The sequence below is a fragment of the Calidris pugnax genome, unplaced genomic scaffold (assembly GCF_001431845.1).
Source record: "Calidris pugnax isolate Ruff unplaced genomic scaffold, ASM143184v1 scaffold27, whole genome shotgun sequence".
Taxonomy (NCBI): domain Eukaryota; kingdom Metazoa; phylum Chordata; class Aves; order Charadriiformes; family Scolopacidae; genus Calidris; species Calidris pugnax.
The window spans coordinates 12,308,548-12,320,368 of NW_015090893.1; the positions used below are offsets into that span (position 1 = coordinate 12,308,548).

An 11,821-nucleotide genomic window follows, 5' to 3' on the forward strand; every position below is an offset into this window, starting at 1 on the left:
ACAAACAATCATTATCACTGCTGGCTTTACTTTGCAAGTCAGTGCCATGGTCATGCTGGTGCATGAAGGCATGCTGTCCAGTTCTGCCAGGGGAGCAGATGAACCTCAAATCCTCTCAGTCATGGTGAGATGCAAGGAGAGAGGAGCTGAGGACACAGATGGGAAAAGTCAACTCCAAACAGCTTCGCTGTCTGGCTGCCTCTGGCTGCACAGCTGATCCAGCTGAGTTACGATCTGTAAGGTCAAAATATTTAGTGATGTCTGAAGAGATCATCGGATTCAACTGGCCGGGAATTTCAGCTCTGGGTTTTGTTCAATCCGTCCAGATCTGCTGGACAATAACCACGGCAGAGAAACCAATCTGCTGAGGGCCACATCTCCCAGCCCAGCACTTCTCTGCCTGCTTGGAGCATATTTCAGACATGTCATAACTCACCACATTCTCTGGATCATTCTTTCCTCTCCCTCCCCACAAGGCAGTCCCAGGTGGCAGCAGTGTTAGGAGAGAGGATGGAGAAGCGAGGACTCTCCTGCCTTCCTCTGTGTCCCCCTGAGGATGGGAAACACCAGCTCAGGGATTGAACTACCCTGTTGTGAAAGGACAGCATTTAACATTTTAATTGCAGTAGGCTAAGGTGCCAGGAGGTGCACAAACCAAGCACAGAGGTGATATTCCTCCCTGGTCCCCCCGTGCTGTTAGTCCGAGAAAGCCAAAGAACTGACAAACTCATTGCAGCAAAGCAGGCAGCTGCTGTGACAAGGACTCTGCTGGGAAGGTTGCGCTGGGGACTGATCTATCCCTGCAAGAGACCCCCTTGATCTCCAGCCCCGCTTGATTTCTCTGGTCTATCCCTTGGACCCAGGCTGTGCCTCAGCCCGTCTCTCCGGCGGGTGGGACCGGGGACTGCCCACTGGGGAGAGAGGGAGAGGAAGAGACCGATTTGGAAAGATAGCGAGGAGGAGGAGGAGGAGGAGAGGCAGCAGGAAACCCAGCCCACCCTTTGGTTTCCTCCTGCCTCCTTCTAAAACCTGCAGATTCCTCCAGCCCGTCCAAGCGCCTGAAGTTTCCTCAGCCGTGCTGCCGGGACTGCGAGGTATGGCCCGAGACCTTCGCGTTTGCCTTTGCCATGTTGTTTGTCCCGTCGTGGGGGTCCCCATAGCCCCATTCACGGGGGTCCCTGGCCCAGGAGCCACTATGCTGGCCCATTGGGTGCATTTGGTGCCCGGCAATACATTACTTGGGGTCTCACAGCATCCGTGTCCCCACCCCAAGTGATGTATTTTGACACTTCTGACTTCTTTTCTCCTCTTTGCAGCATCTCCGCTCCTAAACTGAGCTGTATTTCCCTGCCAGCTTTAACACTTTGGTGGCATCTGACTGTTAAGCTTTAACCTGCCCCGGTTTTTCTCTCTCCTCCCTTTTTCCCCTCTGGGTTTTCAGTTGTGGGGTATTTCCTTAGCGAGATGCGCCGAGACCAAAGTCTGGGTGCATCAAACCAACCTGCAGAGCAAATCAGATCTAACGATAAACCAGTCCCCATTACACCCAGCCTGAGCTCCATTGGCAGGTGATGTTTTACTCACCAGAATATGGAGAGGAAGAACAAAAGAGCTGTTGACTTCGTTTCAGCATTTTTATTTTTTCAGCACAGCCGCTCTTATTTCTCCTAAAAAAAAAAAAAAAAAGACACTCAGCTTTTTGTTCCAAGCAGACTTTGAAAGCATTTCAAGTCCTGCTGCCCTGCTTTGCTGAACTCCAGCTGATCAACTGTTAGAGAGGTGGTGGTTGCAGGAGAGGAGGAACAAAGCTCTTTTGGGTTGTTTTTTTTTAAAGTTTTAAGAACTTGGGCTCAGCCAGAAGCAATTTTAGGTCCAGGCAGAAGAGCCAGGGGCTCGTTTCCTTTAAAGGCAGCCGCTGTCTGTCGCTGACGTTCGTGGCAGCCTAACCCTGCTCTTTGTGTCCCTGCTTTAAGAAAGCTCCTCTGCTGGATCCAGCCAAGAAAAGGAAACTTAACAGGATGGGCGCCGAATTCCCACCCAAACCGAAAGGCAACAGTTTCAAGTTGGAGTGAAACTGGGGGCAGCGGGAAGGTTGCCAGGACTCCCAGCCCTCGGTTACCACCAACTTGAAACAGCCCAAAAGCTCAGCAACCCGGCAGAAGGACAAAAGTAAATCGCAGCCGTTTGTTAGGGTCGATCATGCGAGTTTTAAGCAGAAATAAAAGGCTGTCACGTTCTGCGCAGCAGTTAAAGCCCAGCTATTGTCTGCCACATAGGCAGGAGCAGGGATGCGGGCGGGTGCTGGGGAGCGGAGGGGGGAGAGGAGAAATAAACTTTTCAAACTTTTTTTTCAAGCCCCTCCTTCCACAACGCTCTGCTCTTCCATGACTCAGCCCCAGAGGAATGTCGGCTCCCATGGAAACCCTTTCTGGGTCCTCTGGTCAGAGGGATGTCGGGGCTGTTATCTGGAGCGGCTGTGGCAGGGCGAGCCCAGGGAATGCTTTGAAGATGGTTTGCATTTTTGCAGAATATTTAGCCAACGGTTTCCAGTCTCTCAATCTCTCTCCTTTGTGGCGCTATGGGGAGATCAGCTTTCCGTATCCCCCAGGAGCCAGAGGGACCGCTTGCACCTGGCACAGAAGTATCGGGGCTGCTTTTGGCACTGCCCCACATCCAGTCCAAACAAAAGAAAAATGCTCGGGCAGGACAGCAAAATGCTGTATCTCCTGCCCTCCCAAGGGAGGTCTGCCAAGGGCTCATCGCTGAACCCCTGCTTGCAGCCCAGGTCTCATCCCTGCACTTTTCTTGGTACTAATTTAACTGTTTCCCAGCACGGATGCGATTTGCACCCGAGACAAACTATGGCAGCCTCAAGCCAGCGCACACCTATAGTGACATTTGGGCTCTTGTATCAGTAAGCCCTGGGAGATCTGGAGCCCCTATAAGCACAATCAGAGCTGCTCAACTCCCTGCAAGGGGAACGGGTTAATGCAGTGTTGTGGTGTAGATATGTCTCTAGTGACTCTGCATGGACAGATGTGGTATTTAGACTGTTTTTTCCTGTGTTTTTCTGGGAGCGTGTAAGTGTGTGCAGGAGCTAAAGGGAATTTCACTTCCATCCAAACCTAGCTTGGCTTTCTGAGTGCGAGAGGGGCCTCTGCAAGTGGCAGGAGCCAGGCTGTCTTCTGCCCAGCCCTCTGCTCCTGCCCTGCTCCCCTGGGACCCAGCGCAGCTGCAGCACATCTGGGTGAGCCAGCACCCCCAGCAGCACAGCCCGGACACACAGAGACCTGTTCAGCAGGGACCTTTATGGGACCTCATGCAAACAGCTGACTGCAGATCGAATTTTAGCCCAGGAGTGGCTGGCTGAGTAAAGTTCAGAGGGTCTTGCTTGCATAGGTCAGGAGCCAGATGGTGTCATGGCTCTGTGATGGCCACACTTGGTCACCCCTCTGCACCTTGAAAACTGTGGCCCGCAGTGGGATTTGTAGGCAGAAGCTTTTTCTGGGCAGATCCTGCCTTTACGTTCAGCCTGAGGTGCTGGGGCACATCAGACCCTGTGGGGGCTTGGAAGAGCAATGAGCAACGGAGGGTGCATGCAGGAGACCCCCCCACTGGGGCTGGCTGCCTCCTGCATGGCCAGGCTGGGGTGCAGGTGGGGAGCCAAGACGTGGGAAGGTTTTGGCCCAAGGATTACCCACTCCTGTCCTCGGCTGCTGATGGTGGGAGGTGGCAGTGGGACCACTGGTCCGGGTTAGCGGTGAGGCAGCTGGGGTTATCCCAGTGGCCTCGGGGAGGAGCCGTCAAAGTGGCCAGGCAGAGACTCCTCCCCACGCTAACGTGGCATCCCGAAGGGCTTATGCAACCCTGGCCAGGGCCAGCGCCACATGGGCCAGGCTCCACCATCCATGGAGCCTCCTCTGGAGGCCGCACCTACCTAGTTGTTGTCCTACCCCAGCCTGCAAAAGCCCCCAGACTGGGCAGGAGGAGACATCAGGGATCAACAGACCCCAGTGGCACAAACCGTCCCCTTCCCCAGCAGCAGAAACTTATGTTGGTGCTACAGGATTGAGGGGGGGAGAGTAAGGAGTTGGCCAGAGTATCCTGCTTTGAATTTATGGAGGTTCTGTGGCTCAGTCTCAGACCTTTCTACGCCCCGTGGCTGTCTTGCTAGGGACATGGCTGCAAAATGCAACAAGCAGCTGGCGCTGAGGAAAAGCCTGGGCCATACTAGGAAGGTGAACCATCTAGTGGGGTTTATGGAAGCCACAAGACTCTATTATTAGAAATGCAGTGGAGCCCAAGGGCCTGCAGCCCATCGGTCCCAGGTCCTCTTCTTCACCATCAGCAGTCAGGAGGGCAGGCCTGAGGAGGGGACGGTGACTGTGGAGGCTTCGCTTACTTTGTATTCAGCATCCCTCTTTGTGCCCACAATGTGCTGGTTTCCAGCATGTCTTGCAAAGCACTGACCTCTGTTCATTCCTTTAGGATACAGAAAAGTGTAAGTTCCTGCTTGCTAAGATCTCTTTCCCCATCCTGTTTTCCTTTGTCCAAAATGACCCCTTGCTGTACCCCATTGCTCTGCACCTCATGCTGGCCTCTGCCCTCCATAGGGCTCTTGCAGAGTGGTGCCAGGCATTCCCAGAGCAGGGCCCCTCACAGGGGTCCCCCTGAGACCCTCAGGCTGTTGCACGGATGCTGACCTCATGGTATGGTCCAGCTGCCAGCTCCAAAGTACATTTTCTTGGACAGCAGGGTGATGGTAGGTCCACAAGGAGGGAGACTTGCACCACGGGCCAGGCTCTTCTGCTGGAGCAGCTCTGTGCCCAGAGCTCCTGAGCTGTTATTTCATGACTTTTCACCACCAGGCATTCAGGAAAGACTATGCCTTTGCAAAACAGCGAGGGGCTCACAGAAGCTGCAATGTCCTCTTATGCATAGGCTCTGCTTCAAGGACAATGTTGTTTTTCAAATAAACTGGTTTTCCCATCTCTGGCGCTAGACAGCTTTGCAGAGCTTGTTTGCTCAGACCCTTTCGTGCTCCTTCTTCATCCAAACACAACACTGGCAGCTCTGACTGTCTGGTGGCTCCTAGCAAGTATGTAATTCCCTGACCCCAGCTTACTGCATGCCCAGGCTTTGAAATTCAGGATTTTTTGGGGGTTGGGGAAATGATTTGAGAGGGCCTTGGTCTGGCGTTTGGTTCTTCTCAATGCCATCTTCCACGTGTACATATGGACTGCCCTCTCCTCCAGGCTGGTCAATGCTGTATTTCTGCCCAACAAGCATCACTGAACCTCAGAACATCTTCCAAAGCAAACAAACCCCTTGGGAGAAGCCCAGGAGGAGCCTTTACAAGCGAGGGGATGGCAGTAAGGGAGGAGATGGCTAGATTCACCAGTACTTTTCCACCTGCCTCCCCCTAAACCACCTCTCCAGAACTGAAGAACCAGTGATCTCCCCCAGCAAATGCCAGGAGAGCTCTCAGCAGCCTCCAGAGCAAATAAAGGCGAGGGGAAGGGATGGTGTGTACTGAGCAGAAGAAGGGGGGGAGCTGCTCAGCTGAAGTCTCCCCAGAGCAAATGGACTCATCCATCCCCACCTGCAGCCCCTTTCCCCACAGGTCCTCCATCCCACCACGGCAGCCGTCCCCACCACCCCATGCTCCCAGCCCTCCGATGTCCCTGGAAAGCTTCTCTCCCCTGGGAAGCTGGGGCTGGGTGAGGCGCTGAGCTTGGAAGGAGGATTTCAGCCTCTGCGTGGTTGAACCTTGCTAAATTAGGAAGCACAGCCCAGCCTGGCTGGTGCCCTGGCAGCACAGCCTTGGCATGGTTTTATACCCAGAGAGGAAGGGAAAGGATGCACTGGCCGATTAGATATCCACTCCATGCTCGCTGGCAGAGAAAAAGACACCTTGTCCAACACTTTCTGTCCCAACAAAGCCATCCAGGGAGCTGGTGGGCTGCGATGTCCTGCCCACGCAGGTGGGGAGGAGGAGGAGGGCGAGCGGAAGGGAGGCAGCGGAAGCCTTGGCAGGGGGACAAGTCCCCTGGCTGGTAGGAGACAAACCGGGGGTGTTTCGCTCTCCCGGCGGGCGGAAGGGAGCGGGCAGCCCTCACTGTCAGGAGAGAGATGCCACCGGCATATTAAGCGGCCAGCTGAGCTCCTCTCTGCCCTCACACAGAGGGGCTCAATCCTGCCAAACAGGAACTGGGGGGGACAAGGACAGGGTGATGGCACCAGCTGCGCTCTCCTGGCTCGCATCGTGGCCGGTGTTAGCTGAGCTGCCTGGTTCCCTCGTCCTACAGGATCCCTGCAACAGCCCAAATCGAGAGGGTGCAAAGGGCTCACCACCCTGGAGCTCATCTCCCAGCAGGATTGAATGCCAGAGCATCCTAGATCCCTCAAACCCAGTTTGGGGATCCTCAGGTCTGAGCAGGAAAGGGAAGAACCATAGCAGAGACCCCAACATTTGGGGGTGCTGGGGATGAGGGGCAGGTTGCTGATACCCCTAGAGATGTCTGTGTCCATGTGGGAAGGGCTTTTCTACAGGATTTAATTCTCAAGTGCCCCTTCTCACTGTCTCCCTGGTCTCTCTTTCCTTCTTCCACTTTCATTTTTCCTCTGATTGACAAAGAAAATGGTAGACAGATTCATTGCCTCTACCTGGGGCTCGTATCAGGAGCTTTTAACATGAAAAAAATGGGTTTTTTTCAGTTAAAAAACTCCTGTGGAGAACAGGGGAACTGCCATTTTGACTGCAATTTTTCTAAAGGCATCGAGGAAAGCAACAGAAACCTAAACCCCGATGCCCCATTTTGCGAAATCAAAAGAATTTGTCTTGGAAACATTATTTGGCTTAAGGTTTTGGCTAGAAAAGCCAGCATGTGGGTCTGTAATATTGAACAGACAGGGAAGGAAATAAAGAGAACGCCCTTTTCGAAGTGTCTGACTGCCAGCCGTGAGCTCAGCCCCGAGCCCAGCGGCACACGACGGTCTCCTTCCCCTCATTCCTCCTTTTCCTTTCCTTTCTTCAGGGTCTGCTGAAAGATGAGGGCCTGGATTTTTTTCCTTCTCTGCCTGGCAGGCAAAGCCCTGGCAGCTCCGGTAAGTACAGGGGACAACGGAGCCTCTCTGCTGTTGGGGTTGTCTGTCTGGTGTATCCGATGGGGATTTGCTTTTATAATGAATAAAATCCTAAGGGATGGGGGGCAAAGGGGGGAGAGGAAACCCAAGGGTGGCCATGCTACCTTCCTCAGTGGGTCACCCTCCTTGGGACCACCCATGGAACCCGGCTCATGGTCCTTTTCCCCTGCAGCAAGAGGCTCTGCCCGATGAGACAGAGGTCATCGAAGACCCCACCACAGAGGTAGGTGACTCTGCTCCTCCTCGTCACCCATCCCTTGCAGCACCCACTGCCTTTGGAAGAGCATCTCTGAAGCATGGGCTGCTCTACCCCCCAGGAATGGGGCCAAGATCTTTGTGCACCCCCAGCTGAAACACTGACCTCTTTTGCAGGAGCCTGTGGGGGCCAACCCTGTCCAGGTGGAGGTGGGAGAGTTCGAGGAACCCACAGAAGATGTAGAGGAGATTGTTGCAGAGAGTAAGTCGCTTTTTCCTTGCCCTCCAACTTTTGCCCTCCGGCAGGCAGAGAACTGGTCCCTTCCCTGGGTTGGTGAGCTTTAGATACTCCAAACAGTGAGGGGCTTCTTTTGGAACAGCTGTAGCACAAGGACAGTGCCAGCCTAGACGCGCAGTTAAAAGCAAAAGAAAGAGGTACATGACGTCTATCCAGCACTGGATTCTCCATAATCACTTTTTTGCCACAGAAAAAAACATTGCGTTGTGTGGCTACACAAAGGAGCTGAGGATTAGCCCAAGGGCTAACATGGGCTTCTGGAAACCCTCACATCTTCCTAGTGCAGGGAGAGATGTTTGGGGCTGTCCCTGGTAAAGTCTCTGTCTTCCCTCTGTACTGAGATGCCCCAGGCAGCTTGTGGGAGGTGAGGATGGGCCAGGCTCTGACTTTGCTCCCTGTCCTCTCCCAGACCCTTGCCAGAACCACCACTGCAAGCACGGCAAGGTGTGCGAGGTGGATGACAACAACTCACCCATGTGTGTGTGCCAGGACCCCTCCAGCTGCCCAGCCACCGCTGGCGTCTTCGAGAAGGTGAGGGCAGAAGCTGCTTGATGGGCTGGAGCAGGGAGGGACCTCACATGGGACATTGCCGGAGATGGGGGGGGGGAGACAATCAAAGCAAGGGCAGCAGGTGCCCATCTAGCCTCAGCCAGCAGTGACCAAGGAGCTGTTATCCATCCCAAGAACAAGTTAAACATCTCATTTGGAGGCTCTCCCTGCTGACCTCGCAGCAAGGCTGGGCTTCATTGTCCCTCAAGCAGCATCTCCCCATCCTGTGCAGGTCTGTGGCACCGACAACAAGACCTATGACTCCTCCTGCCATTTCTTTGCCACCAAGTGCACCTTGGAGGGAACCAAGAAAGGACACAAGCTGCACCTGGACTACATTGGGCCTTGCAAATGTAAGTGGAGCCATTCTTTTAGACAAGGGGACCCCTAACCTGAGCACAGCCCCCTTGCCCACAGGCTGAGGGAGAGCAAAAGCCCAGGCAGATACAGGACTGAGGTGGGGGGACACTGGGGCTGTGTGTCTGGGGTCTGGGACTGCATGTCTGGGTGCTGTGCTGACCACCATGTATGGTTTCCAGTCATCCCTGCCTGCCTGGACACAGAGCTGACCGAGTTCCCCCTGCGCATGCGGGACTGGCTCAAGAACGTGCTGATCACCCTGTACGAGCGCGATGAGGACAACAACCTCCTGACCGAGAAGCAGAAGCTCAAGGTGAGGGGTTGGGGAGGGATCCTGAGAGCTCACCCTGCCAACAGAGCCCAGCACACAAGGGAAGCACATCCAGAATGACCTGTGGGCACCCCATGAAAAGCCCTTCCCGGGGTCCCCCCTTGCACCCCATTCCCTGCTGACTTCCCGGTCTCACCTACAACAGGTGAAGAAGATCCACGAGAATGAGAAGCGCCTGGAGGCTGGTGACCACACCATGGAGCTGCTGGCCCGTGACTTTGAGAAGAACTACAACATGTACATCTTCCCCGTGCACTGGCAGTTCGGGCAGCTGGACCAGCACCCCATTGATGGGTGAGTGGTGGCGGAGCAGAATGGGGTCCCCTACCAGGAGCCTTTCCTGCCTGAGGACCAGGGTGATTCGGTGGCAGAAGGTGTCAAGGCTGGAGATGTGACACAAGAGGGTGGCTGGTGGCAGAGGCACATCAAAGCCCTGTGGAGGGTTAACCTCTGCACACATCTGGCAGCAGCTGGGGCAAAGGAGGCTGGGGTAGAGGCAGTTTTCCTTTCTGCAAAAAACTCTTCTGCAGAAAGAAGGGACTCCCCCAGCCCCAGCTGCTCCCATCTCCCTTGGGTATGGAGTTTCTGTCTTCTCAGATTTACTGTCGTATGATAGTTCCCTAAAATATCTTAGTCCAAAGGCCTCGGGATAAGTCCAACAGCTGAGATAGCAGCTGCTGGCTTAGCTGTGAGCTGGAAATGGGCTCAAGAGCGATTACATGCACAGACCCATGGTTGGGGGGCAGCTGGTGAGGACCCCCAGCTGCTGGCTATTTTGTGACTAGCAGGGCCGTTTGCAAAAGCCAACACCAGACCTTGACCTTCATGACACTAACTGGTGGACACTGGGAGGGCATTGGGCCAGCAGTCAAACCAGACCAAGAGCTGGGGCCAGCATCTCGCCTTGCTCTGCACCCCCCCCTCCCCACCTGGCAGAGCATCTCCCCTCCTGCGGGAGGGCAACTGGTGCTGGTGGATGGGCATTGACCATGCGGTCACCTTGGCAGGTACCTGTCCCACACCGAGCTGGCCCCACTCCGTGCCCCCCTCATCCCCATGGAGCACTGCACCACCCGCTTCTTCGAGGCTTGTGACCTGGACAACGACAAGTACATCGCCCTGGAGGAGTGGGCCAGCTGCTTCGGCATTAAGGAGCGTAAGTGCCGGGTAGAGAGGGAATGGGGGTGGGAGGGACACCAAAAAGCACCCCAAAAGCCCCAACTTGGGATGAATCAATGCATTACAGCTGGTCCTGGGGAGGGAAAAAGCAGGGGAGAGCAGGGAGGGGGGACTGTAGGAGCAATGGGACCCTGGGAGCACCCACCTCCTAAACTCGTCTCTCTCTTTTCCTTCCACAGAGGACATAGACAAGGATCTTGTGATCTAAACCCCCAGCTTCCGTCTCTGCTGCCAACTTTGTCTTGTTTTAACCTTCCCACTTCCTTCGGTTTTTGAACCGCTTTTGTTTTGTTTTGTTGTTGTTTTTTTTTTTTTTCCCTGGGAACAAGGTGCTAATATAGATCTAAACATACGTAGTAACGGTGCTAAGAGAAGTAACAGCCCTCCCTTCATAGCCTAATCTATTACCACTAGATTACTCACTTGGCTATTTCCACAAGCCTTTCCACCAGCCCTTTCTCTCTCCCACCTGTCTATACCATTGACCGACCCTGTTCCTGTCCTAAATATCCCCTCGGGCTCTCTATCCTTGATTGACTGCTCTTAACTTCTAACTAACAGCACGTTCTTGGACACGCCAACGTAGTGGCAAAGCCCTCTCAGCTGCTCCTCCACCCCCAGTCACAGACCCAGCGAAGGAAGGCAGAGCCAGAGGATGTAGGAAGATTGGGCTTTTCGAGCAGAGCAGCTCTGGGTGACATTGTGGTCACCCGGCTTATGGTAGGAGGAGGATGGAAAGGAGTGAGAAAGACATCGAGTGGCAGGATTTCGTTTTTCCTTTTTTTTTTTCTTCCCTTTTTCCATTCCCAGGGCTTGAATTTAACAATCATTGGGCACAAAAGAAAGAAAAAAAAAAAAAAAAAAAAAAAAAAAAAAAAAGGGCTAGTCCAACAAACGAATAGGAAAGCGCACAAAATTTAAAACAAATAAAATGAAACGCTTCCCATCCTGTAAAATCCCCTCGAAAAATAAAGGTTTGAAAGTGCTATGTGCTTTACCATGACTCACCCATCGTACTGCTGTTGTGTTTTCTGTGCTGCAAAGGGAGATGGGGTGCGGCCGCCTGTTCCCCCCCCGCAGGGTGCGTGGGGCTGACCTTGCTGCTGAGATTCTGCTGTAACTGAGTCAAAGCTCCTGGCTGGCCCCAAATCACGGTGCCCTTGAGCACTCACTGCCCACCGCTGCCTTGGTCCTGCTTAAATTCCAGCCCTGCTCTCCCAGGGAAGCTGTGTCAGGCTTGGAAGGGACATTTCTGCCCAGAAAGAGGTGTGCTTGCCACACGCTGGAGGGAAAGGATGTGATATTGTTTTTCCTGTCGTGGATTTTGGGATTTAAGGGATGGGTGGGAAAGAAGGGAGAAGGAAGGTATTTGGATTTTGCTTTATAGAGAGGGTCCTGACAGGAGCGAAGGGATGGTTAAGTCTCACAGGCTGAGAACTCTTTTTTTTAACTTCTGAATGTTCTCTGTGCCTTATATTATTAAATTCCTGCCACAGTGTGAGCAACCTGATGAGTCTGTAATAAAAAAATAATGTTTTGAAACACTGACAATAAACCAGCTTGCAATGTTCCTCTGTTTCATCCCATCCCAAGGAGGGGAATCGCACACGCATCACCAAGCCCCTGCTCATGTTCAGGGTGTCTCATGGACATCCCAGCCCCAGGGAAAGATCTGGTCCAAGGTAAGACAAGGTGCTGCTGCCAGTCACGGTCCGTCACTGCACTGTAAAGGGACTCGTTGGGGGATATCAGATGGGTAATGC

The 11,821-nt window shown here is 53.7% G+C and overlaps 1 protein-coding gene and 1 long non-coding RNA gene across 2 annotated transcripts; one reads left to right on the plus strand and one right to left on the minus strand.

Moving 5' to 3' along the window:
• Positions 1-52: 52 nt before the first annotated feature.
• On the minus strand, positions 53-2,283 carry LOC106891541. Its single transcript, XR_001412709.1, has 3 exons — positions 1,585-2,283; positions 437-588; positions 53-234 (listed from the first exon to the last, which is right to left on the minus strand). It is a non-coding gene; the product is annotated as an uncharacterized LOC106891541 (long non-coding RNA).
• SPARC (secreted protein, acidic, cysteine-rich (osteonectin)) lies at positions 942-11,614 on the plus strand. The gene is made up of 10 exons (XM_014948174.1): positions 942-1,094; positions 7,038-7,107; positions 7,319-7,369; positions 7,519-7,603; positions 8,049-8,170; positions 8,421-8,541; positions 8,728-8,861; positions 9,025-9,173; positions 9,887-10,035; positions 10,238-11,614. Exons 2-10 carry the CDS (start codon positions 7,051-7,053, stop codon positions 10,264-10,266), a joined length of 897 nt encoding a protein of 298 aa, XP_014803660.1. The 5' UTR covers positions 942-1,094; positions 7,038-7,050; the 3' UTR covers positions 10,267-11,614.
• Positions 11,615-11,821: the final 207 nt, after the last annotated feature.

Excerpts from the sequence above, each read along its gene's own strand:
- SPARC (XM_014948174.1), top strand. The coding sequence starts at position 7,051 with ATGAGGGCCTGGATTTTTTTCCTTCTCTGCCTGGCAGGCAAAGCCCTG. Across the intron at positions 8,542-8,727 it reads CTACATTGGGCCTTGCAAAT|TCATCCCTGCCTGCCTGGAC; the intron begins GTAAGTGGAGCC and ends TATGGTTTCCAG. Across the intron at positions 10,036-10,237 it reads CTGCTTCGGCATTAAGGAGC|AGGACATAGACAAGGATCTT; the intron begins GTAAGTGCCGGG and ends TTCCTTCCACAG.